Source organism: Dichotomopilus funicola (assembly GCF_033296635.1).
Source record: "Dichotomopilus funicola strain CBS 141.50 unplaced genomic scaffold C8A04scaffold_16, whole genome shotgun sequence".
Lineage (NCBI taxonomy): Eukaryota > Fungi > Ascomycota > Sordariomycetes > Sordariales > Chaetomiaceae > Dichotomopilus > Dichotomopilus funicola.
In genome coordinates, this window is record NW_026944037.1 from 151501 (window position 1) to 176589 (window position 25089).

The 25089-nt window shown below is 54.5% G+C and overlaps 10 protein-coding genes across 10 annotated transcripts; 5 read left to right on the plus strand and 5 right to left on the minus strand.

Annotated features, from left to right (window-relative positions):
* Positions 1–1436: 1436 nt before the first annotated feature.
* Positions 1437–3189, minus strand: C8A04DRAFT_26837 (uncharacterized protein; the record flags this gene model as incomplete). The annotated part of the gene is made up of 3 exons (XM_062780065.1): positions 1437–1839; positions 1909–2537; positions 2602–3189. The coding sequence occupies 3 exons, from the start codon at positions 3187–3189 to the stop codon at positions 1437–1439; spliced, it is 1620 nt and encodes a 539-aa protein (XP_062638701.1).
* Positions 3190–3756: 567 nt separating this feature from the next.
* C8A04DRAFT_10667 (uncharacterized protein) lies at positions 3757–5024 on the plus strand (the record flags this gene model as incomplete). The annotated part of the gene is made up of 3 exons (XM_062776671.1): positions 3757–4233; positions 4326–4749; positions 4813–5024. 3 exons carry the CDS (start codon positions 3757–3759, stop codon positions 5022–5024), a joined length of 1113 nt encoding a protein of 370 aa, XP_062638702.1.
* A 537-nt stretch (positions 5025–5561) lies between these two features.
* Positions 5562–6059, minus strand: C8A04DRAFT_26839 (ribosomal protein S30; the record flags this gene model as incomplete). Its single annotated transcript, XM_062780066.1, has 5 exons — positions 5562–5585; positions 5653–5728; positions 5807–5861; positions 5957–5970; positions 6040–6059. The coding sequence occupies 5 exons, from the start codon at positions 6057–6059 to the stop codon at positions 5562–5564; spliced, it is 189 nt and encodes a 62-aa protein (XP_062638703.1).
* A 729-nt stretch (positions 6060–6788) lies between these two features.
* On the plus strand, positions 6789–7813 carry C8A04DRAFT_35829 (pyridoxamine 5'-phosphate oxidase-domain-containing protein; the record flags this gene model as incomplete). The annotated part of the gene is made up of 2 exons (XM_062783316.1): positions 6789–7618; positions 7723–7813. 2 exons carry the CDS (start codon positions 6789–6791, stop codon positions 7811–7813), a joined length of 921 nt encoding a protein of 306 aa, XP_062638704.1.
* Positions 7814–8171: 358 nt separating this feature from the next.
* C8A04DRAFT_26841 (uncharacterized protein) lies at positions 8172–12004 on the minus strand (the record flags this gene model as incomplete). Its single annotated transcript, XM_062780067.1, has 4 exons — positions 8172–8725; positions 8793–9296; positions 9359–11258; positions 11741–12004. 4 exons carry the CDS (start codon positions 12002–12004, stop codon positions 8172–8174), a joined length of 3222 nt encoding a protein of 1073 aa, XP_062638705.1.
* Positions 12005–13473: 1469 nt separating this feature from the next.
* C8A04DRAFT_26842 (uncharacterized protein) lies at positions 13474–14039 on the minus strand (the record flags this gene model as incomplete). The annotated part of the gene is made up of 3 exons (XM_062780068.1): positions 13474–13575; positions 13674–13967; positions 14022–14039. 3 exons carry the CDS (start codon positions 14037–14039, stop codon positions 13474–13476), a joined length of 414 nt encoding a protein of 137 aa, XP_062638706.1.
* A 538-nt stretch (positions 14040–14577) lies between these two features.
* C8A04DRAFT_10748 (Rix1 complex component) lies at positions 14578–15702 on the plus strand (the record flags this gene model as incomplete). Its single annotated transcript, XM_062776700.1, has 3 exons — positions 14578–14625; positions 14699–14771; positions 14831–15702. The coding sequence occupies 3 exons, from the start codon at positions 14578–14580 to the stop codon at positions 15700–15702; spliced, it is 993 nt and encodes a 330-aa protein (XP_062638707.1).
* Positions 15703–17270: 1568 nt separating this feature from the next.
* Positions 17271–19382, plus strand: C8A04DRAFT_26844 (P-loop containing nucleoside triphosphate hydrolase protein; the record flags this gene model as incomplete). The annotated part of the gene is made up of 5 exons (XM_062780069.1): positions 17271–17623; positions 17681–17874; positions 17930–18370; positions 18426–18917; positions 18973–19382. The coding sequence occupies 5 exons, from the start codon at positions 17271–17273 to the stop codon at positions 19380–19382; spliced, it is 1890 nt and encodes a 629-aa protein (XP_062638708.1).
* Positions 19383–20014: 632 nt separating this feature from the next.
* C8A04DRAFT_26845 (acetyl-coenzyme A transporter 1-domain-containing protein) lies at positions 20015–21796 on the minus strand (the record flags this gene model as incomplete). The annotated part of the gene is made up of 1 exon (XM_062780070.1): positions 20015–21796. The coding sequence occupies one exon, from the start codon at positions 21794–21796 to the stop codon at positions 20015–20017; it is 1782 nt and encodes a 593-aa protein (XP_062638709.1).
* A 1061-nt stretch (positions 21797–22857) lies between these two features.
* C8A04DRAFT_10713 (Cenp-O kinetochore centromere component-domain-containing protein) lies at positions 22858–23916 on the plus strand (the record flags this gene model as incomplete). The annotated part of the gene is made up of 2 exons (XM_062776688.1): positions 22858–22903; positions 22964–23916. The coding sequence occupies 2 exons, from the start codon at positions 22858–22860 to the stop codon at positions 23914–23916; spliced, it is 999 nt and encodes a 332-aa protein (XP_062638710.1).
* Between the last annotated feature and the right edge of the window lie 1173 nt (positions 23917–25089).

Here is a 25089-nt window from a genome sequence, read left to right on the forward strand (position 1 = left end):
AGGACCCATCTCGCAGGTTCACCGAACCCAACCTCGTTCAGCCTGTTACCCCTTACGTTACGTTTTTCCCCCTCTCTTTCTCGCCTCCTGTGGAGTCCAGTCTCGGATCACCCGGAGTTGGTGAGCCGGTGGGTGGGTGTCCGTGTCCGTGTGAGTCCCTCCCGCGGGAGAAAGGGAGAGAGAGAGACAGGGCGAGAAAACGGACCAGCGAGCGGCGAGATGGATTGGGTAAGCTCTTGTTGATGCGAAGGCAACAGGGCAGGGGAGGTCGTACCAGTCACGGCTCGGAGAAGAGAAGGGAAGACTCGGCGTCTGTGGCGATGTTTTTTTGCTTGGCTAGGGGAGTCTCGAGAGAGGGGGGACTGTTCGGTCCGGTTTGGGTCGGGCGAGATTCCGGGTCTCTCTCTCTGTTGCTTTGGAAGTCCACCGCTCCCGGCCCCCTGGGGTGTGTTGGGGGCTGTTTTGGCTGGTGTTGACTTACTGGTGTGTACGTGGAAGTGCGTTACGTGCCTGGTCTGACACCAAGGGTGTTTATTTATTGTTTATTATCCCGCCGGCCATTTCCCGTTTCGGGACTGTTGGATCTTGTGCGTCCCGGGGTAGGGGGTAAGTACTGTGTAAGAACGGGTGGTGAACCTGGGCTCTTCGCTAAAAGGGTTTGTTGACACATCCTCGGCACATAGTAGTCTTGTTTGAGCTCGCCGGTTGCTGTGACTCTCTCATACGCTGCTGCGGTGGGCGAGAGGAGGTGGCTCGCTTCGTTTCCGCTTGTGGTTCACCGGATCCCTGGAACAAGATACCTGCGCATGAATGCATTCTCGTTGACTTCTCCCCTTTCTGGGGCTTGGTCGAGGCCTGTTGTCAGCCTTGGGATCTCTTATCTGAACCGATACTTTAACCCAAGGAAAACAGGACCAGGGACTCTGTTGGTGTCGACAGCCGAATCTAGAAGTACAAGACTTCGTCTGTGTGCCCTTCGGAGTGTGGCTCCCCGCTGGCCAACTTGAAGTTGAGATTCCTTGGCGGATCAGGCAGAGGAACGTAAACGGCATGTGGCTTGCCTCGGGGACTTAGTCGTTGTTGATTCCGGGTTTCGGATTACCCAGCACGATTCTCGGTTGGGGAATGTCACTGTTCCCACGAGGGAACGCCTCGTGGGAACGCCTTGGATTCGTCATATCAAAAGGCCAAGAGTCCTGCTCAACAGTAAGCCATAAGCTGAGAGGCCCTCGCGAGAACCGCCGAAAAGCCGGTGTTATTGTACACGTATCTACGTACAGGAATATGAAGCCCCAAATCCAACATGATGCGAGTTTTGTGTCCCCCCCTCCCCTGACCCGACAAAATATCAAAGCCGCCCAACGCCGGTCTATTTCGTACATGATTACAAATTGTCTACCACCACCCGACTAATATTGAGTGAGGGGGGAAAATCGTTACCGGAACGGCCACTTTCGGGACCGCACTTGTTTGGCGCTCTTGATCATGTTGATCCGCCTCAACCGCTCGCGGTTGCTAGGATTCAGCAGGCCGTTTGTGCCGTCGTCACAGAACCAGTCGTGCTGAGATCGCAAACCGCCGACACCGCCGCCGCCCATCTTGACGCGCTGGACCTTGCGGAGTTTCACCAGCCCGTACCAACAAACGAAGAGGGAGAAGATGGAGGAAACGGTCGTGACGGCGCCGAAACCCCAGTTGGTTTCCTCGATGAAGTTTTCGAGGTTCATGCCGTACAGGCCTGCTAGGAAGGTGCCCATGGCGAGGCCGAGGGTGCCGACGCTGAACTTGAGGTCAAGCAGCATGAGTGAGTTGCGATTGGCGTCAAGGATCGCTCGAATACTAAAGAGGGTATCAGTAAGAGGATGACTTGGCTTGTACGGCTGGAAGAGCAGCGCAAAAAACACTCACATTTCCTCAGTATTCCTGATGCTTGACACCAAATTACTCGCCTCCTGAACCACCTCATCGCATATCTTGTTGTACGACTCCAGAAGGAGCTCAACTTCTGTGTGGTCATCCTCGCCTCGGATCAGATCGTGCATCTTTTCGGTCAGGTACATGTCGGCAAGATCGTCATCCGCCTCCAGAAGCTCCTCGAGAGCATCGCGGACGAGCCTGGCTTTTTGCTCGAACGTGCTAACTCTCTTAGACAAGACCAGAAGAATCCTCAGTTTCTCGCGGTCGATATCGTCCTCTAGATCACTCAGAATTCGGATCACCGGGTCTCGAACGGACTCGAAATCGGCCTCGAGCTCCGCGGTAACGGACATCAAAACCGCTTCTAGGGCCCGGAATTCGTAGGGCAGACTATTCGCGCTAGCGGTTTGCTTTTGCTGTAGTTTCCCCTGTAGGTCATACATGAATGCGGACTGGGGGTACGACGAGGTGGAGCCGTAGACGTCGAACAACAGGACGCGGTCGTGCTTGATGAGGACTTTGAGATGGAGGAGGTTGAGAAGAATAGCGGAGGGCCGAACGAGGATATGTGGAAGATTCGAGGAATCAATCTTTCGGAGATCGCGCGGAAGTAACCCGTACTACAAAACGGCAACTTGTTAGCAACTGAACTCGCAGTTCACTACTAAGTATGCATTTGCCTACCCTGGCGATAAGCTCGCTCTTCTTGAGCTCACCATCTACCATTATGACCTTCCCCGTCCCGTCTACCTCGGTACACCTCAACCTTGGGTCGAGTGCCGCCTTCGCGGTCAAAGACCTGCTCTGGAAGATGGACCCGGATTCCTCCTCCAATCGCACCCTAATGTCGTCGTCCTTCCGTCCCTCCCCCCGTTGTTTTTCGGACCCAAAAAGCCACTCTTGCCATACTGGTTTGCCGCCATTTTTGCGGCCATTGAGCTTCGGCGGTTTTTGTTCGGAAGAAGCATATCGAGGCGCCCCCGCGGCAGAACTGGACTCCTGCGGGGTGGTACCCCGCTGTCTCGTCAGCGATTTCGGGAAGAGTGGGCGGAGACCAAAAAAGGAGGCCTGGAGTGTGGGTTCGTGACGGGTGGTCGGGGTGGTCGAGTAATTGTCAAGCGATCTCGTCTTCGCGGGGCACATGCAAGCATGGCGTCGAGGTGGTAACCGGCCGCCGGCGCACTCTGCGAAAGCACCAAGCCCTTCCGACTGGGCGCGCAGAAACCTCAGGAGCCTCTGCGATGGCACAGCTGGTCTCAATGCCGGAGGCATCGCGAGCACCGTGAAGCTGGTCACTTCGGCGGGGGCCGTTGCGATTGTCGCTCAAACTGTTCAAGATCTCAAATTTGAAAGTTCGATGTGCAGAAGTGGGCGGCGCTGCAGAATTTCTTGTCTGGGTCCAGTTTGATGTGATCACCCCCTATCAGGTCTGTTTTTACGCCCCTTTCACCAAGCCCGCACACCCCATTTGCGGGGAGTGGCGTTAGCATATCAAAGAAAGGGGCGTGAGCCTACTAAGCCATTTGCCAAGCCCAAACCCATATTCTTATTCTTGGTTCTCAGTCCTCGTCTGGTGTTCAAGTCAGTTATACTCCGTGCCTGCCGTCGTCTATTCATGGTCAAAATGTTGGGGCACCTGGTAGAAATTCACCAGGTAGCAACCATCGCCCTGACACAATTTTCCACCTCACAGAAGTTCTTTTGAATTTGTGCCATTTTAGTTTCATCTTCGAGAGCCGGCCTCACCTACTTCTTCAGCGTCCGTCTCTCTTTTACGACCCTCAACACACTCACTCACGCATTTGAGCCTTAGCGGTTATCTCGCTCGACTCCTCAGAGATGAAGTTAACACCGATCAAGGTGAAAGGAAAATTGGCTCACAAAAAGACATGGAAACCACCCGAAAAGCCAGCCGCCCAGGCGTCGAAGAAGCGACAGTCGAAGAAGCGACAGCGAGACGCAGACGGGGACGACATCCCTCAGCCACTTCAGAGGCGCTTCAAGTCAAGCAAGCCCGCTGCTGCTATTGAGGAACTGCCCACCGAGATTCTTGAACGCATCATAATCATGTCTCGGAATCTCAACTTTCTACGCAGTAGCCTGCGAATCGGCTATCGTTTTTCTTCCCGGTCCTTCATGAGTGAGCTCCTGGTAGCCGCCTTTGAGCCCACCTGGGAGATGTGGCTGGGCTACCCCAAGAGCGATGCCATTCTTAGATGCACCCGGGAGAGAGTGCGGTTCAACAATAGGATGCTCGAGGCAGTTAACTACCCGTTGCTGAAGCCAGAATCAGTTCCCGGCGATCCGGATTTCCAGGTTTGTGGACCTTCGCGCCCTTTTCCAGATCTGGACGCCATTATTGTCAACGAGCGTGAAAGATGAACGATCTAACTGTGCGTGAACCACAGAGCTCAGTGCTCGCCTGCACATGGGTGAATACGGCGGTTATCCTCGAGGCGCAGCAGAAATGGTATCGAAAGAATGGCGGACCTGGCGACCTCCCTAGACATTTAGACTCCCCCATACCTCCATCGGTTCGTCCTTCCTTAGGGAACGTGGACGACGTAGATCTCTTGTTCCAACGGGACTGGGACGAGTTCAAGGCCTCCTGCGGAATTATCTTGAGCGTAGAAATCAAAGGACTATCCCCGTCCATCGTTCAACCCACAACGCTATCTTGGAGACCACGCTACATGGAACTTCATCCTCTGATCAAGATACCGGAGCGACTTATCACGGGCCCATTTGACTGGGAAGTGGCGAAGACGACGTTCTGGTTGGTTCGTGGGGGCGTCACCACAAAATTGGACCAGGCGTGGTCGTGGGAGGTTAGTGGTTTCTGACTCCAAATATTTAGTCAAATCCTTCCTTATTAATTACCTCATTTACAGCTAGCCAAGAGGGGATTCGATATCATCATTACCCTAAGCGACAAGGAGCTTATGGTGACATTATTGCTCCTATGGGCGGAGTTGGAGTGCTTCAGAAACTGGCCGCCGTTCCTGTGGAAGTCCGTCTTGGAGGAGGCTGTCGCGCAGTTGGACTATGCCTACCACGACGATGATCGGAATTTTTGGCGGGCACTTTCTCTACTGCGACGGCGATGATGATTGGAATGTACGGTCATGGATCCAGTTGATCGAGGCCTGGCAAATGACCGAGGGGCTTGAGTTATCATAGTCCCAACTGCTGTAACATCTACCTGCGCAAGCATCGGCACGCCCTTCCAACTTGCCGTGTCCTGGCACCTAATACAGTCTGGCCTCGGGGTCCAGAGTGAATCAAGATGCTAAATAAACAGTGGTATTTTCCCTGGCAATCAGCAGGCCGACTTTTGTAGGAGAACGCTGAACTTCAATACCGGCGGTCGCTTTGTTCAACAAGAGATCGCGTTGCAAAAATTCCCTTAAACCGTTTCTCATTCCCAGAGCACGAAAAGACGAGCCATGCTATAAAACCAGCGTCATTAAGACTACTGCTACCTGGTGACCTCCAGATGCTAGCCCACCCTCCTTTCGTTACAAGGCCATCCTCATCTCCAGGCTTCGCCCGACGTATCCGAACGAGCTCTCCCCAAGCATGGCTGTCATTCCCTGATGATGTTGCCGCCTGTTGTAGAATTTCATTTAAAAGGAATGGGTAATTTAAGAGCCGGGGTTGGGGTTCATCTATCCGGAGAAACATGTCAGCATGGCCAGCCCTTTCTCTTCCTTGTCGTTCTGGAAGTGAACTAACCTTGCGCTTGCCACCGGTCAACGTGATGTTGACGAAGCGGCGAGTGTAAGTGAGTCTCTTCTTCGCGCGACCCTTACTATCCGGCTGTTAGCTATCTGTGGCTCCTCGCGGTCGCGGTCGCGTCGGGATTGGCGGGATTATCGGGTGAACGTACGGGGTCTTCTTCTTCTCTTGCGCCTCAACCTTGGGGGTCTGAGACTTGACCTTTCCTGCATGCCGGTCAGATGTCCATTCGATAAATCTCAATCGCACGAGTTTCATTCGGTCGTCGATAGAACTGTCGTCGAGAGCGAGGGAAACGTACCGGCACGAGCCAAACTAGAGAACAAGAAAGTCAGCAATACATTCAAACACAAAAACAACAGCATCAAGTACGAATGTCCTTACCTTCCGTGAACCTTGCCCATTTTGAATGATCGTTGTCGAAAACTCTCTGGTTGGCGTGATGGAGGAGACGGTGACGGGGAAAAGAGTCTGCGACCGGTGTCTCCTGGGGCGGGCGATTTCTGCGGATTATCCTTTGGTTACCTAATAATTGTGGGAGTCTGGCGGGGCAGGGGCTCGTGTTGGGGCTTCTCTCTGACAAGGGGCGAAGTCATCAAATCACGTGATATGTCACCTGACTTTCCTTTCCTCTGGTAAGTCGCTGTTGTTTGGAACTTTTGTCACAGCGCTGGACTGCGATTACGGGCAAGGTGCAATCCAATCCAAGATTTCAGGGTCTACTCAGCGCCTTCTAACAACGCAATGATGCAATTTACGGGGCTCTTAACGGACACGGCGTACACGGGCGTTTGTTTGAGGAGCGCAGGCAAACGGCCGCCGCCACGTGAGAGCGGCCGGGGCTTGATCAGATAAGACGGCTTGGCCCCATGGAATCCCCAGCATGTGCAACGCAACCTTTGCGCTGGAGCATCCGGCAAGGCCCGCAACATGGAACCGAATGTACCCAAACAGGGTGTGCGGCCAGGAGGCGGGCAGCCAAGGACGAGCCCCCCCGAAAGGACCGGAAGATCCGATGGGGGACTCCCCGTTCTAATCCAAACCATGCATCTCGCAACTGGCCCTTAACTACCTACTTATATAGTCCATTAATACCACGATAATAAAGACTTCGACAGACGCATCAATCCGCTATGAAACCCGTTACAATTGCCAGTGCCCTCCTCTCCTATTGCGCGACTACCTCCACCGCCGCCATCGCCATCGCCTCCCCAACCCCCCGCGAAGCCCGGATCCCGACCTCCTACGAGTCCGCAGTCCTCGGCCGTCGTATCCTCGCCCTCACCCCGCTCGGCACGCTCTCCACGGTCTTCCCCGACGATAAGAATAAACGTGAACACAGCGCAGCGGAGGATGCCGATGCCGGTACCAATACCGATGACGCAACCACGCGAGAACGGCGCCCGCAAGGGTTAGGCGGCCTACCGTACGGTCTGATGGAGTATATCGCCGATTGCGAAGAAGACGACGACGTCGGTAACCCGACTATCCTCGCTATCAGCATTGGCACTACCTTCAAGAACGTCGCGGCTGGGAGTAATGTGAGCTTGGCGGTTCAATGGGCCCCGCCGTATCCGCCCGCGAAACGGATTAAGAGTTGGGCTTGGGCTTCTTCCTACCTGAATCTATTTAGGTGGTGGAACGGCAACGGCGGCGACGGGCATGGCGACGGGGGTGGTGATAGTGACGGTCACGATATCGCCCTCCCCTACTCCGCCGCCAACCTACCGCGCTTCTCCCTGCTCGGCCACCTCGAGCCTATCGAAGGCAGCGACGACCCCAAGAGTGGGATCGGTGCCCAGATTGCGAAGTGCTACGTCGACTCGCACCCAGACGCCAAGTACTGGCTCCCGGGTAATCGGATCCACGAGGCTCATTTTGCGCGGCTCGTTGTTGAGCAGGTGTACTGGGTGGGCGGGTTTGGAGATCGCGCTTTCATCGGTTGGATTCCTGTGGAGGAGTGGTAGGTTATGTTTTGCCTTGCTGCTTCCAATATGGCCTCGCCTCGCGGAGTGATTTTATATGCAGTAGGAGAAACCGGAGTACTAATGCAGGATGGCTACTTAGGCAAAACGTCACACGCCGAGAATGGGAGAAGGTCCGTCTCCCGGGGGAGAAGAAGGGCTGGAAGGAGTGGTCAATTCAGGGTGATCTTTAAGTCGCACGCTTTTATCCTAATCTCTAATTGGGTTACGCTGCCTTGTTTATAATATCACCAAGAGCGTTTCATATGGGTGACTCGGTCGGATTCCATCCTTGCGTCGATGTCTCTTGATCATTCGAAAAAATGAAACCATCACCAACTCCACGGCCAGGGCGAAGCAACCGCAACCGCCGAGAATCGACCCGTGGTAGTCCACAGGCCGGCCTGAGAGAATCGAGATGTAGATATAGACCCAAATTGGAGATTAACAGGTATCAAACAGTTGTGTTACAAGATACAGCGCCCACATCAGGCCCACCCGCTCGCCAACATTTTAGATGCCAATAACACATACACCAACCAACGCCCAGCCCTAGTCTACACGGATAACAACCTTCCACCCGAGTGCCCCGGCTTCACGGATGGCACACCCTAGACAGCCCCTCCTGCGCCGACTGATCAGTGCGTTCCAGCCCTTCTCAGCACATAACGCCCTGACGAGTATCTCCATGTCCGACCCGAACTGCCGCCGCCGTGTTTCCGAGTGCATCTTCTTCGACGCACTCTCCAGCGCCCCTTCAAAAACGCTGTTGCTTGGTCCTCCACCTCCGGCGCCACCGTCACCGTCGCCATTTCCATTGATTGTAACATTGGACGAACTGGGCGACACCGACACGTCAGATGTGTTACTATCCGTCCGGCTGACGACGGGCGAGAGCGGGATTTCGTGTTCCTGTGGTTGTGGCTGGAAGCCTGTGATGCAGTCGACCACCAGTACTTTGGCTGCGCTGTCAAGTTGAGAAGGGGCAACGCTGTGGCCGGTTGGTGAGTAACTACTGAGTAACTTTTCTAACGTAAATTCGCGCTTTGCGAGTAGCTCGGATAAATGGAGTGTCATGTATGTGAAGAATTTGTGCAGAGGATGGCCTGGAGGTTATTAGCTCGAGAATGGAAAGCATTGTGAAGGGGGAGAAGAGGAGAATAGTATGCTTACCGACTACGCTGACTGTTTTGCCTGAGAAGGAGTCACCGGGGAGATTAACCTGCTGAATGGTAGGGCTGGAGGGCGACTTTACGACTTTTACATGTTGAGAGGGCACACATGGGTGCGCTGTCACAAAGTTGATATCCTTGATCAAGGTAAAAGTGTGCTCCGTTGACTCTTCCAAGTCAATATCGGTTACCGTGAAGGTTACGGCCGCGGAGTATGTACGGATTTCCGAAGCCTGGCCGTCGCTACTAAGATCCGATGTTGGGGTGACTTCATAACCTTCCGTAGAAGCCGTGCCAATAGGCTCGGTTAACACAGCAAGGTTTAATCCCCTCAGCTCAATATCCAGGGTAGGCGGTGGGTTGTCTGGGTAGACACCTTCGTAAGGGATGATAAAGTCGGCTGGAAGAGTAGATGTGGGATCTGTACTGCCAAGGACGCTGGATTCTTTTTCGATTGCTTTCTTGCCCCAAAGGCGAGCCTTTTTGTCGATTTGAAGTGCGTCATCTAGACACCTTGGGTCAGCCTGCCATGTTGCCGGTCACCCCGGGGGCGTCGGAATTTCATACCACGAGTTTCTTCTCCTTCGATATTTACCCAGCGATCACCAAGGCCCTGTGGAACGACATCGCTGGATATCCAGCCCATACACTCCACGGCGCCCTTTCCGGCACACAAAACTCGACCAACAATACACGACGTGCTCCAGAAACTCTTTCCTGAGTAAATGAAACCGCCGCACAGATTGGCCATGGGTCCTAGTTTTGAGAGGGCCGCCGCGTCGTTCTCTAGCAGGGTAGCCATCAAGAAATGGCAAATGCCTTCCCCGGGCAACATCAGCCCGGACACATAACTCTTGGATAGCCAGCCCGAAGGATAGAGAGCGGCCGATATTTTCCTTCTCCGAGATGGCGTATACTGCCCTTGCGAGCTCCCGTTTTGCCCCCCAAAGTATGACGAACGTTGGCTGCCCGCCCGGCTGCTCGGACTCGCGAAAGGGGTATTCAGTGGACTCCCGTCCACTATAGAGCGGCAATTCTCGGCAATCTCAGACACGCATGAGTTTGCCTCGGGCCACTTCAGTCGTCTAGCAAAGTGCGCCAGACCGCGGACTTGTCGTCGGACATGTTTCCCCCTAATGGCGTAGGCGGGCGCGCAGTGACATAGTTGATGGGGGTGGTGGTGATGGTGGCCCGTTTCTGAGCTATGATCACGCGCTAGCGACATGTGCTTCGTTAGGGTAGCTAGCCAGCCTGACGGTTTCTCGTTGGCATTTGCTGGTGTGTTGGCCGCGGTTTTGATGATCTCGATGTTCTCAAGCCATACTCGCGCCAGAATTAGTGACCACTTAACGGCCTGGCTTGCTTCCTTTTCGAACCTGTGTATTTCAGCCGGCCGAATCGTCTCAACACCGAGTTCATCACCTTCAGTGATCGCATCCAGCCGGACAAGCAGTTCGCAGGCCAGTAAAATTTGTAGAAACAACCAATACCGTTCCTCGTGAACATCGCTCGAGGAGTCTGCTGGTTTGGTCGATGACCCATCCTCCTTGTTGTCCTCCCCTGGGGTTTCCCACAAGAGCTGGCCGATTCGAATGCGCCATTCCGGGTGCGAGAAGTCGATCCACATATTCGGTGCGGCGAGGACCTTGACCAAGGCTAGGATCTGGACTGAAAGGTTGTAAGGGTCACGGGGATCCAACGGCTTTGCCGGCGGATGGAGGAGGTGAAGGAAGAGCTCGTTGTAAAGCTCGCTTGGCCTCTGCTCCGTAAACGGGAAGTTCCCCCCATATCTCTCCCCATTTTTAATTAGTCGATCCATGATCAAGCTCTCCTCGACGTGCCGTAGGCCGTTCTTGGAAGTGAGCATTCTTTGGCGCTGGTCAACGATAGCTGGCAATCTCGTTCCCAACTGTTCAAACCCCCACTGTTGGTCCTGCAGGGCATCGCTCACAGCCAATTCGAGCGCAGCCTGGTACCCGACACTCCCCTTTTCGAGCCCAAACATGCTCAGCATGTTCGGCCGCTCGCGGCATCGCGGGTAGAAGTGAGCCCGTTGTTTCGCCTCGGAAGCTCGCTGGGCGGCAGAACGGTCACTGCTCACATCGCGAGTGATATGGGGCCATGCTGTGACAGAGCTCCATGCCTTGTCCTCAATTTGCGAGTGGTCGGCGAGGTCCCTGATCTCCAGCTTCTCGTCCCATGGGAAGGCCACCGAGGGGTGCGGCGCCCCGGTGTAATGCCCCTCAGACCGGGCGAAGTATTGCGGGGCCCCCGAGAAAAGCTTCTCAATGTCGGACTCGGTGAGAATGGACATGATGCGGCGGGTCTTGAGAGGGACTTTGCCCGGCGGTTTCCTGGTCTGCTCGCTTTCCGGAGGAGGTGGCGATGGTAGCGGCTTGTTCGGATTCACCGGAATTGGCGGAGGGGCCGACGGTGTTGTGGACGTTGTGGTTGAGAGCCCGGGAACCTGAAGGTTTGTGTCACAAAAACCACCAGTCAGCCAACTTCACATTCACTACACCAGTTGCTCGTAGAACGAGGCCGTTGATGAGAAGAAGCCATTGACCGGCTTCGTCGGGGTCGAAGGTGGTGGCTTTCTGCAACTCCCCCTAGACGGCTCGTACGATTGGCGCAGGAACCGTTGGGGAACATGCCGTGGTCACGCGGGCTCGCCCTTCCGGGGGGAGGAGTGACGACACGGGACCTAAAGCGTTCTGATCTTCGACAGCTTAGGCTTGGCGCGGCTTACCCCTTCCCCATACTCACAGCTAATGAGCTAAACCCAAGCTGCACGCGGCAAAAAGCATTCGGGTCGAGCCATTGACTGGTGTAGTTGCATTGGGTTTTGGGGTTGCCTCGACGGTGCATGACGAAGGGTCGCAGGGACAGAAACAAGGGTTGAATGTTTGTGGTAGGATGTCCAGAATAGGCACTGCGTTTCTGACATACCTCTTCTTCCTGAGAGCTTGATCCCCGCAGAAGGGCCGGCTTCCCTGTAAATCGATTCCGGAGGTTGTGCAACAGATCTTTCTTGATGAACGAGCCTCGTCGTCGTTTGATCGTGCCATCCGCCGCGCCCGAGCTATTGTCGGGCTGAATGCCTTCCTGTTGTTGCGATGGCGGGCTGTTTGGGATCTTGACGTCATCTCCAACGCCCCGGTGTTCATTCTTTAGACCGCGGGGCGATCTCCTCAATGATGAGAATGGGGCCATTTTAGAAATTCGATGCGCCTGGACAAGTTGGAGCTAATGCAGCCTCGTGGGGCACACGGGAGGCCTAGACGAAGCTTCGCTCTCCTAGTTAGTGTACTTGCACCTCCGTCGTGTCTAGCCGTGAGACGGCAACTTGCAGCGCCGGAGAGCAATTGACTCTTGGCACACCTCCTCGCTACGGTCGGGAGTGTATGAGCGACGACCGGGAAAGCCTCGATGAGAAATGGAGGAGAGAAAACCGAGGACAGTCGGAGCAGGCGTTGATTCCTTGAAAGGGTCGAATGAAGGCGTGAGACAAGAATTAAGGGATCTTGACGTTATTCTCAACGAGCCCCGCAGACGAGGCCGAGCGAGAATCATGTGTCGAACACGTCCTCGGCGCGTCAGATTATATCGTCAAGCAGTCGTGCCAGCGGAGGTACGAGCCAGATGGCCAGACGATAATGCTAATCATCGTAGGAGCTTAACTATAAGGCAGTCCCTATTATTATGAAGGGGCTCGAGGGGGGGTAAGTCGAGCCCCGAGTCGTCAAGAGCCCTGGCGCATCCTGCATGACGGGTACTTGACGCCAACGCGACCGTTGAGTGGAGAGTTTGTCCCGCCGGGGTGTTCCCGTCATTTTCGCAGCTATGCTCCCATGGCAAGTCGCAGGGCGGAGCATTAAAGTGATAGGTGGTCAGGGTTGTTTCGAGCCCGGGCTCGATGCAAAGCTCAGGGCGGCATCATGACAGAGATGAGACTTCTCTTGGCCCGCTGATTCCATGGATGTTTGATGCATGCGCCTGGGGTGCCGTGGTTCCAGAACGACATTGTCGCATGGACCCCTAATTCGGCCACCCATAGGAGGACTGTCGTTCCACGCACTCGCAAAAATAATCCCCGACTCATGCAAAAGATCGCAAGCACGAACACTACCCGGGCAAGCTGGGCTCGCTGTACCGAATATCGATAGACGCAGATTCGAGGGCCTTTTCATCGGGGAGGGTGACATGAGCGAGTTTGTTTGTTGCTCTGCATTTGCTAAATCCTCTGTGTAACACCTAGGTTCGCTCCGTTCCTTTGATAGCAGGCAGTTAAATTAATTCCCCCAGCGGCCCGCAACCACCGACCAGTCGAAACGGGCCCTTGCTGTCCTTCCACTGCAATTGTCAAGCATGACGCCGCGTCCCAATCACCTCAGTCCTCAGCATGTGAGCAGCAGCCATCCCGGAGAAATGGAAGCATCTCACTATCACACTGGCCGCTCCTGTCATCACCCGAAACCCACCCCATCCACCAAATTTCCTGCCTGACATTTCGTGTGTCGTTGAGGTGGCAGACCGTATTGTATCCAACGCGTTGCCATGCTTTTGTGGGTCCAGACTGGCTGCTCTTCGTTGTTTAGCGGCTCGGGTTGAGTAGCATCAATAGGGCAACCGACTTGTATTTTGATGTGGCAGCCAGAGGGCCCATTGACGTCCTCGAAAACTCACGCGGAGGTATCATGCACGACGACTAGTAGATATTTTGTGTCGGGCACGATGACAAATTCCTGCTTCTTCGTCCGCAACCGCAGCAATTTTACCTCATCCTGCGAGTCGTTTTAGCACATAAACAACGGAACTCGGTGTAACCAACTCGACGATGGACGGCATCGGGTTTGGAAAGGGCACCATTCTCTAACCATACCTCCGTGTCAAGTTCCTGGACAAAGCTCCCGGCGTTGCTGACAAAATTCCATATCATGGCAGCCAGCTGCTCTGCGCCTTGGTCGCGGTTGAGATCCTCCCCATTTGCTTCGTCGGAAAAGGAACCAGCACCCGGTGCTGGCGACACAGGCACTGGCGTGGCCCGGATTGAGCCAACTTGACCGGTTGTCTTCAAAATCGCGCCCGAGGCCCGGTCGAGAGCAATGGTCGCTCTCACGCCTGGCTTTTTGGACAGACGGCCCAGCGTCTCGTCGAGGGCATCGGGCCCCGCGCCCTATGGTGAGGTTAGACCTGCGAGTAGATGCGACTTCTGGGAGTTCGTTCATACCAAGGCCGTGTCCGACATGGCGCCGTGTATAAATACCGCTTATGTTCTTCCTCTACACCCAAAGAGAGCGGGTCGATATTTTCGGGGGAGAGTTTGGCTTTCGACCCAGAAGTGTATGTATTGTCAAGCGACCGAGACAAAGGTAACTAACTACCTAAGGAGAGAAGCACTGTGTTGAATTACCCTTGACCTCTCAAGCTAACAAACGGCGCACTTCGGCACCGTTTGTGTGTCTTAAACGACCAAACCCGATTAATTCATGAGAAGCAACACATATAACATTTTGATTCTATCTTTTGCACACTTCCCCTCCACATGCTTCTCATTTTTGATGTATCCACCGCCCATAATTCCCATGAGTTCGGCTCTTGAAATGGAGTGATTTGAGTCGTACAGTGCCAACAGTGCTCAAGACACTGTAACTGTCCCCGGTTCTGCCAAGTTACACCGCTAAAATTTCCCCTTCCAACTTGCATGGATTGGGACGGACTTCTTTTAGAACACCCAGAATACAAAATATTGTAATCGGTGTTTTACTGGCTGCCGGTCAGCCAAAATGGGCTCAAGTAATAAGAAGAAGAAGGAGAAGAAGAAGGACTTCCAGGTGAGAATCCCAGAGGACGCCCGGAGGAGCCAATCGTTACCAATTCGTTAACTCACATGTTGCCCCGGCTTAGAAAGCCAAGTTGAAGGTTGGAAAAGTGAAAGCAAAGGCTGCCAATTTCACCGACACAAGTTTTAAAGCCAAATGTACGTTTTGATTTGTGTTGGACCAAATTCCAGCAAGCAGGCGCGCTGACGAACGATAGCTATCGTGGTCAACCAGCAAACTCTTGCAACAGATGGCCAAGACCCCGTCGAGCAGTTCAAGCAGAACCTCACGCTGGCTGTCAACGCAAAATCGGACAACCAGAGACGTGATGCGCTGGCCTACGTCACCAACCAACTATCTGCGCATCCACCTAACAATCCTGTCGGGACTTTGGGGGTCTTGACGAAGCTCCTACCTTTGATGTCGGATAGCTCGGCGTCGGTACGCCTCCAGCTTCTCAAGCTATTTCGGGCCTTGCCGCCGACGGAGGTCGCACCTTGTGTGGAGAGGGTCCTGATGTACGTTCGGGGCGGAATGACGCATCTGTCAACTGACATTCGCGGCGATACGCTGAGTATCATGGAATGGCTACTTGATGTTGCCGGCGACGAGACGGTGGCGTGCCCCGGCGGCTGGCTCAAAACCTTGAACAGCTTTAGCTCTATGTTGGGATGGAACCCTAATGTTGGAGCCGGTATAAGCAACCAAGGCTGGACGTCCGCCTCCAAGGCGACCCTCGGTACTAAACGCGGCCCGGAGGCCCAGGCAAGGCAAATTCAAGTTTTAACCAAGTTCCTGCAAACTGGCTTCCGGACAGAGGCACCGATTCCATATCATCCGACAACTTACTGGAACAACCTCTACCGTTTGCCGAGCACACCTAGCCCGTTTGCCCATCTCAACCTATTTGGCATACCAAGGGATGAAGACAGCGAGATCTATCCCGACCGTATTGCGCGGCAGCGTGTTTTTGATACCAAATGGCGGGCCGCCATTACCTCTGGCATGGAGAGCGCTAAGAAAGAAGGGGGAACCGTGGGAAGGGCTGCTGCTGCACTTGACAGAACGCTATGTGTTGGGCTTCAATAACCTCAGACTGGGTATGGTGTTTTTAAGGGGTTATGGCGTCTATCTGGGCCGTGTAGGATTTTGTGAGAATTGTGATGCATTGGGACGGTTTTCATCCATTGTTCTAGATTATTGAACAGTTAAGGGCATATGTCTGAATGGTGTATTATTATATCTTGTTAGTATTGTCCCAATTTAGTTTTGAAGATGGCTTATTAGCATGCCCTTCCTCAAAAGGACTTGTCTGGTGTTTGTTTTGTAACCTTCATACAATCACGTCAGGATTGGGCCTCGCCATGAACGCCTGCTCGATCAAGAAGAATAACTTCATTTATCTAGCCCCCATAGACTCAAGGAGCGAAAGGGACGGAGAAACTGAAGCCCAAACACTGCCACGGGTGACGCGGCTAGCGACCGCTTTGTAAACAGTCTAAATAAGCGCCACACTTACCCTATACATCAAGAACCATGAAAGAAACTCTTTTCACGACATTGCCACATTGGTCTATGGTAGGAGTTTTGTTTCCCAAATAGGATATGTGAATCTGACCTGTCCTTATCTAGATTCCACTGCCTTCTATTGTCTAGGTGGTCACGCCGTTCTTGAATGCCGAGACTGAGACTGGAGGGTCTTATTCTTTCCGGGCAAGCTGCACAAGACCCGTGCCTTCTTTCACTCAACCCCGGCACCGGATACAGATCGTGGTCGACTTCTAGGAAGATTCGGTTTGCCTTCAAGCTTAGGCCGATAGAATTTTCATCTTTCAGTAGGACGGCCCGGAAGCTTCCTGCCCTTGCCCTCTGAGTATAAATTCCCATCACTCGACTGCCATTCCACTTCTTCCTTTTCTTTCTCACACAACCAGATTTGCACCTTCGTTCACTGGGCTGTTGTGGTCTTGCAATTTTGTCGGCTTTTTCGACTCGACTCGTTCAACAACCCAAGACTCAATCAACCAAGGTTAGTCCTCATCCCTTGTATATGAAGTCGTCCTTCTGTTTTCCCTCGACCACTCGGGCCGACCGACTTGCCTTCTCAAGGCCTCGGTGTACCGAGCCGATTGTGGAAGATCGGTCAGAACATACGAGATGTGGCTATGTCCTCTCCGTATCGTACCACCGTCCCGTCGGGCCTTCCCTTTCTCTATCTCGGCAGGCGTTTGCGTTTGGCTGCGTATCCGACTTTCAGTCTTACCCAACACACGGTACTAGCTATGCGAGCCAGCCTGTCTCTCGCGAGTTCCCGCTAGGGACACCGGGAGTCGTTGGGTGCGCCTTCCTCATTCAGGGTGGTCGCTTCATCTCCCGGCAGGAACGTGTTGTTGCCACTTTCCAACTTGCCTTTTGGTTTCCCTTATTTTCGTCGCCTCTGGGATTCTTAATTTCCTCCCTCCTCTTTCCTTTCCCATTTTAACCCTCCACAGAAAAGCCTTTGGCAAACACCACCTGTGTGTCTCTCACCTGCCGCCTACCTCCCTCAAACGGCCTGCCTTAGTACTACCCTCGTTGTCCGCAAGAGCGCTTTCAGTTAACCGGTCAAAAATGTTCTGCTAACTTTCATCTCTGCGAAGGAAAGAACTCGATCGATTATGGCTGATCAGAACTGGGGCCCGGCCGACTCCCAGACCGAGGCCGGAGGCGCCACTACCACGAACAACGGTGGTGCCTTTGGCACTGCCGAGCTTCGTGGAGCTATGCCGACTAGCGACGACCAGATCGTCACCTCGGCGACGGAGCCAATCAACTGGGCTAATCCTGTTCCATACGACTACACTGCGTACGCCAAGAACGATTCTGGCGGCCACAAGTGGGACAGCAACGTCAAGGTGTACGAGTGGAATGGCGAGGAGGGCGATATTGGTCCCGAGTTCCCGGACCTCGAGATCGAGCTCTTTGGCCAGCCTGACAAGCGTCAAGATGGTCGTGGCATCGACTTCAAGGGGTGAGCATGAAGTTGTCTCTCATTATTACCAGAGCATGCCACTGACCATAGCCACAGAATTTCAGAGATCGAGTTGACTCAGGAAGGCCCGACCCGCGTCCAGCCCATTGCAACCTTCAAGGATGCTGGCCTCCACCCTGCCATGTTGAAGAACGTGCAGTTGGCTGGCTATGATGTCCCGACCCCGATCCAGCGGTACTGCCTGCCGGCCATCCATCTCGGCTATGATGTGATTGGTATCGCACAGACCGGTGAGTGTTCTTCGTAACGTAGGCCAATGATGATGTTTTCTTATCAAGTTTGCAGGTTCGGGCAAGACTGCTGCTTTCCTGATCCCCATTTTGAACAAGCTCATGGGGAAGGCCAAGAAGCTGGCCGCTCCGCGCCCCAACCCTGCTACCTTTGTGGAGGGAGTCTCCCCTAGGGTCCGCGCCGAGCCCCTGGTGGTCATTGTCAGCCCTACTCGGGAGCTGGCGGTGCAGATCTTCAACGAGGCTCGCAAGTTCTGCTACCGTACCATGCTGCGCCCCTGCGTCGTCTATGGCGGTGGAGGTTTCCGCGAGCAAGAGGAGCAACTTCAAAAGGGTTGTGATGTTTTGATTGCCACCCCGGGTCGTCTGATTCACTTTATCAACAATCCTCAGACTTTGACCCTTCGCCGTGTCCGCTACATGGTCATTGATGAAGCCGATGAGATGTTGATGGATGACTGGAAGGATGACCTGACTACTATCATGTCAGGCGGTGGTACGTTCTGAACCCGAAGATAAGATGGGTTTATAGTACTAACTTGTTTAAACAGAGCAGGAGGAGGGCAACATCAATTACATGTTGTTCTCTGCCACCTTCCCCAAGGGTGCTCGCGACCTGGCTAGAACTCATCTAGCTGAAACGCATGTTCGCCTCCGCGTTGGCCGTGCCGGCAGCTCGCACACTAACATCAAGCAGACCATCGTCTACGTGGACCCGTCCTTGAAGAGGCAGGCCTTGATTGACCTGATCAAATCCTTGCCTCCCACTCGAACGATCATCTTTGTGAACTCCAAGCGCGCCGCCGAGGAGGTCGATGACTTCCTCTTCAAGGAGGGCATGCCGTGCACCTCTATGCACAGCGATCGCAATCAGCTTGAGCGCGAGGCCGCCATGCGTGGGTTCCGCAGTGGAAAGTGGCCCATTCTCGTGACCACAGGCGTCACTGCCCGTGGTATTGACGTGCGCAACGTGATGCATGTGGTCAACTACGACTTGCCGTCCATTGATCATGGCGGCATCGAGGAGTACACTCATCGCATTGGTAAGTCTGCCCCTTAGGAGATTTTTATGTTCTTGCTAGTGTCTGATCACAACAGGTCGAACCGGTCGTATTGGCCACCGTGGCCTTGCGACCTCCTTCTATTCGGACAGGGACGAGCCCCTTGCTTCGGTGTTGACCCGCACCTTGATGGAGACCAACCAGGAGATTCCCGACTTTCTCGAGAAGTATGTTCCCGAGGGTGCCACCAAGGAGAATTTGAAGTTCGAGGCGGATTCGGACTTTGAGGAAGACATGTATGGCTCCGGTGGTGCCGGTGGTGCCTATGGTGCCGATGGTACCGATGGTGCCGATGGTGCCGATGGAGGCTGGGCTGCCGGCGGTGGCGATGCTGGCGATGCCGCTGCGGGTGGCTCTGACTGGAACAAAGCTGGCGGCGACAATGCTGAGGGCGCTAGCGGTTGGGGTGCCAGTGGCTCGACTGAGCCGGAGGTCCACAACTGGTAAATCAGCGCCAGCATTGCTTGACGAGCCTCGAATTTGGCTGGTATTGGGATGGTGGACGACATCGGGAAGGCTGGGAGTGAATTTTGCGCATATTTTCCCTGCATGTAATTTTAGAAAGGATTTGGGAATTTCCATGGGGCATCGGAACCTGGCGCAGGTTCGATGGCTGGAAATACTTCTCATAGAGTTGCGGAAATATAAGTCGTCCATCTGCACTTGTGTCGTGTGGTCGTGTAATCGTGTGTTTGCTTCTGTCTTGTACATAGCGCCAGGCCAACCGGCGTCAGGTACGTACTACCAAGTAATGCCATATTCGGCGTATTCGGCGTAAGGAATGGCTTTGGTGGCGTGGCTTGTTAGCTTTGAATTCGGGATCAGGCATGACTGTTGATGCCCTTGGGTGTCTGACACATGGACAAGATGTCCTTTGTTTCACAGGGGTCCCAAAGAGGGATTGAGTATTATTGAGAATTATATTCTGATATGTGTGTATGTACATTGGGACACCAAAGCGTCTCACACTGTTATGTTTAGATCTTTCCCCTCCCCGTTTTTCAACCCCAATCCTATTTACACTGCGGGCGGGACACAAGAAATAAACCTCATACAAGAAGCCAGGTTTAGCTTTAGTCTCAGTACTTCGACCGCGACGGGGAAGCAGACGAAGACGACGACCCCAACCGCCACGCCCGCAACGGCAAAGACTGGAGCTGCAACACCTTAGGACGAATAAACAGTACAAAGGTAACCACGCCGATGAGCACGCAGAGAATGTTGACAAGGTAGTACCCGTCGCGTTGCATCTCGCATAGCCCGCCGGCGGCGAGACAGCGTTCTTTGTCTGCTTGGATGGCGCAGCTTGTTCCCACAAGGGCGGATAGGTCGGCGAGGGGGGAGAGCTTCTCGGAGGGGGGGGTGGATGGGGAGATGCAAGTGGCGCTGGTGAAAGCGTCAACCATGCGGAGGACGAAGAAGCGCGGGAAGGTACCTCCCAAGTTGCAGACGGTGGCGAGGAGGGTCATGTAGGTGCCGCCGATGACGGGGTCGGCGATGCGGGCGTGGAAGGCGGAGACGGCGACGAACATGATGGTGTTGGTGAAGGTGGAGAAGACGTGTTGGGCGATGACGGCGAGGAGGTAGGTCGGGGTGACGCCGCCGGTGGAGGGGAACAGGGAGACGGTGAATTGGGCGACGAGGGCGGAGGCGAGGCGGCCGGCGAAGCCCCAGCACCAGAGGCGCATGGGAGTGTATTCTTGGGACCACTTGCCGGCGTAGTAGCCCAGGCCGATCTCGAAGGGGAAGTCGATGAGGACGGTGAGGGCCATGTTTTCGGTGCCGAAGCCTTTGTCGAGGAGTTTGAGGGAGGTGACGCTGTCGTTGGCTTGGAAGCCGATTTTGGCGATGAGGTGGACGATGATGATGGTTTGGATGTTTTTGAGCTTGAGGACGCCCCACATAATCTTGTAGACGTCCCAGATGCCGTCTTCGTTTTTGGTCTTTTCCTCGCGTTTGAGGAAGGCTAGGCCGGCGGTCACGAGGATGTAGGCCCATCCGGCGAAGGTGAGGTACCCGCCGAGGCTGACGAGGCCGTGGTCGAGGGGTACGGTGCGGAACCAGCGGTTGGCGAAGTCCTTGGAGTAGAAGGCGAGGAAGACGGTGTAGGAGAGGAAGTGGCCGGCGGTTAGGCCGACGGTTTGGGCGGTTGAGGCGTAGGAGACGTTACTCGGGGTGAGGAGGGTCAGCGCCCAGCCGTCGACGGCAATGTCCTGGGTGGCGCACATGAGCACCAGGAAGAACCACCATCCCGTGAAACCCCAGACGGTGGGGCCGCCGGGCTTGCCCGTCATCTCCATCATGCCCTCGACCACCGAGCCCAGGTATAGCATGCCTATCCCGGAGAGGAACTGGATGGGGAGGATCCAGCTCTTGCGCCGGCCGACCTTGGGGCTCCATACGGCGTCCACGATGGGACTCCAGAAGAGCTTGAGGGAGTATGGGTAGGAGGCTAAGCTGAAGATGCCGATTTCGCCGTAGGACATGTGGTTTTTCAGGAGGAATGGGACGGAGCCCGTCGCGAGGCCGAGGGGGATGCCCTGGAGGAAGTAGAGGAGGACAAGCAGGCCGAAATTCCGCTGGTCTCGTTTGGGTAGGTCGAAGAAGCCATGGTTGTTATACGTCGGCGTTTTGGGAACGGGGTCTTCGTCGAGGGTGAAGGACTCGCGGGCCATGCGGTTGGCGGCGGCGGCGGCCGGGGTCGAGGTCTCCTGGGAGATGTTTCGGCGTTGCAGTTCGACATTGCCCGTGTTCATCTTGGGCAGGTCGCCGTTGGTTTTTCGCCCGGAAGCGCGCCCGATGGAACCGTTCGGGGTCGTCGTCGGCGGCGGCGATTTCGACCGGCGGGACTTGGTACCCATAGGAAGGTTTGGTGTGGGAGAGTACAACGTAAGACGGATCTGTATAAGGCGGGATGAAGGATGGGAATTGTGCGATGATTCACCGGGCCGTTGGCAGTGGGCACCAGGGGGGTCGAGGGGGAGGATGGGACGGTTGTGATCGCTTGGAGATCTCGACGAGACGGGGTTCGATCGGTCGGGTGCGCTCTTGTGGGATTGGGAGAAGCCCGAAAACTGGTAAACGAGAGACAAGAAAATTGATGTTCAAGAAACGAAAGGAGCGTTTTCCAGGAGGCTGCCCGTGAGAGTGGACGTCCAGTCCGTGAGGTCTTCGGCGAAATTTCAACCGTTCGCCGTCAGCAACCACCTAGTCCGGGCCACGTCGCCCTGATCCGGCGCCTCGGACCCCCTGGGGGGAAGCATTTTCGGGGCCATAGGGCGGCCTAGCGCTGGGCATCTGCCGTATTTCCCAGATGTGGGGAACCTCGCCGGCTGGGGTGCTCCTGCAACGGTGGCCTCTGCGTGTGGCAACATGGAATTTGACGAGGGGTCCTTCAAAATGGAACTGAATTAGTGTGCGAGAAGACTCGAAAACTAGAAATATCTGATTTCTTGTTACATGTGTTCCCTGCGTCACATTGTATACTTTCAACTCCATCGTCGGCTCCGGTCTTGGTATCAATTTTGTGAATTTCTCTCGTCTCGGTTCCTGAATTCGACGTGCATCAGGACTGCCAGATCGGGCAACGCCTGGAGATCCGCAGCGGGCACCGACCGCGGCCCAGAACCAAAAAGAGAACGACCAGATTGGAGTGCGCCAAGCCCCCGCGAGCACATGGCGACAAGGGGTTTCCGTTTTGAGGATAAAACAAACATCAAAGCCTGAGAACAAGATAACGTCTTGCGTTTTGAGAACTTACGGAATCACCAGCAATTTACTCTTATTTCGCACTCTCTGCCTGGCACGGAGATATCGATCCTAGTAGCGTTCCGCATCCTACGCTGCGCAGGACCTCCTTTCAACGCTGCTGGGTAAATCCGAGACGCGTCAAAGTTGAAGTGAAGCTCAACTGAAGACTAAAATGGAGTCCAATCTTGACGACGAGATCGCAGATCTCCAAGCAAAAGGTTTCTGCTTCATTACCCCCCTCATTCCCATTGAACAAGATTCACTAACCACTCCTCCAGTCTCCTCCCTCAAAACCCAACTTCGCGTCCACACCTCCACCCTCATCACCGCCCCCTCCACACGCCAGCTCCTCACCCAACAACAGCCCCAACAAAAGAGCAGCAAATCAACCCAAGACACCCAGAACCGTGACCGCGACCGCCTCACCAACTCCGCAGACCAACACCAAGCCCACGCCCAACAATGTCTCTACCGCGCCTGTGCCAGCCTAACCACCTTCCGCGCTCGCGACCCAGACCCCCATGCTGTAGACGGCGGTGCTGTGCTGGGTTTGCGCATTGAGGTTGTCAGTCGGTCGCGGTTTTTGCGGCCTTATTATGTACTGTTGAATCGGCCGTATCAGAACCAGACCCAAGGCCGGGGGCGTGGGCGTGAGAGCGGGAGCAGGCGACTGCGTGTGCATAGGCATACGATCCCGAGTTGTGTACCGCTTGCCGGGTTGGCGGCGAGGTATTTACCTGGGCCTGCGGCGAAGAAGGCCGTCTCCGGGGGAGAAAAGGGTGGAGACGGGGATAGGGCAAAAGACCAAAGGAGGGGGAAGGAGCAAGATCTGGCGCGGTTTGCGAGGGCGCTGAGGAGGGAGTTGGTGAGGTATCATCACCGGTTGGGGGTTGTGGCGGATTTGAGGAAGGCGGCTGAGTTGGGGATTGAGAAAGACGCTGAGAGGGATGCTGAGAGAGGTGAAGAGGAAGAAATCACAGAAGGGGAATCTACACTGGAGAGGCGGCGGAACAGGCTGGTGGATATCACGCCTGCGGATGCTGGCGCGAAACAGCTTACGATTGAGTGGGCGGATGGGCGGACTGGGCGGCTGGTTATGAGTGATGATGGGGATATTGTCAAGTTGGTGGTGCTTGGGGATAATGGAAGGGACTGGGCCGCGGGGAGGGATTTGCTGGGGGGTGCTACTCGGGTGGAGGATGTGATTAAGCGGTTGACGGCGCTTGCGTGAGCGTGGTCTGGTAGTTGTGCTGGGTGTGATTGCAGATGTTGTTCCTGATGGGCAGTCTGTTTTTGGTTTGATCGCGACACTGAGCAAGAAGGCCGTGAAAACGGAAAGTTTAGAGGCGAGGGAGATACGTTGGCAAACCACGAGCGTTCTATTACACACTTGCATATATTGTACCTGGGAAAGACACCAAATATGCTGATTTTTCTGTTATTCAAGGCCATTAGGACAATCCCGAACCAACCTCGAAAATGGATCAAACACGCCACAGAACTCACCACGACCACTCCCCATCCAACAGCCCGTAAAAACATCTGCACTTCGCAGACTCGCGCCCGACCATGCCGAGACCAATGAATGACCTGCGTCACCACACAACGTGTATGCGCATCTAGCCCCCAACAGAAGCTTGGCATGGTATGTTCTATTATATTGCCGGTTCCATCCACCCTTGCCACTACCACTCACCGTCGAATAAGAGGCCGTCCGGCACAACAGACCTGCATCGTCTGCCAGGCACAACCGGTTTTGCAGCCGTGTTGTGTTGGCCGGACATGCCAGAACAGTGGTACGTGTGGGGATATTAGGGATATTATGTGCCTTATTATTTGCTCAGCTGTGGGGTGGTTGGGCCGTCTTGGTGTGGTGTATTGCCATTGGCTCTGGGACGTCGGTTTGCGTGCTATGTGTGTAAATGATGGGTGGTTGGTTGGTTGGTTCTGAGTTGACGGCTTGGGAGTGTTGGTCAACGGCTCGCAATTTACTGTACTTTCACGGTTCGCTGTGTTGGCTCTGCTCTGACCCGGACTGTGGAAGGAATGGTTTGACATTGAGGGCGAGGGAAGCAGGAGGTGGCCCGGATTCGGTTGAAGTTGAGAGGAAGCGGACCTGTCGAGTTCGTGATTGTTCACCGGACAAGTCCCCTCCCCGACATAGAAACAACACTTCACCCTCGGGGGGGTTACCAGTCCAATATCATATGGAATCAGGTTCAAGTAAATCATGGTTTATTTCCCCTCGTAGCATAGACAAAACCCACATCAAGTCAGTAATGCCGAGTGCCAATAACTATCAATCTTGTCATAGCTCATATTAACTCATTCCCTTCCTATTATACCCGCCCTCATTGTGTAAATCATAACCCATCCAAATATCTACAACCCATCTCAAACAAGA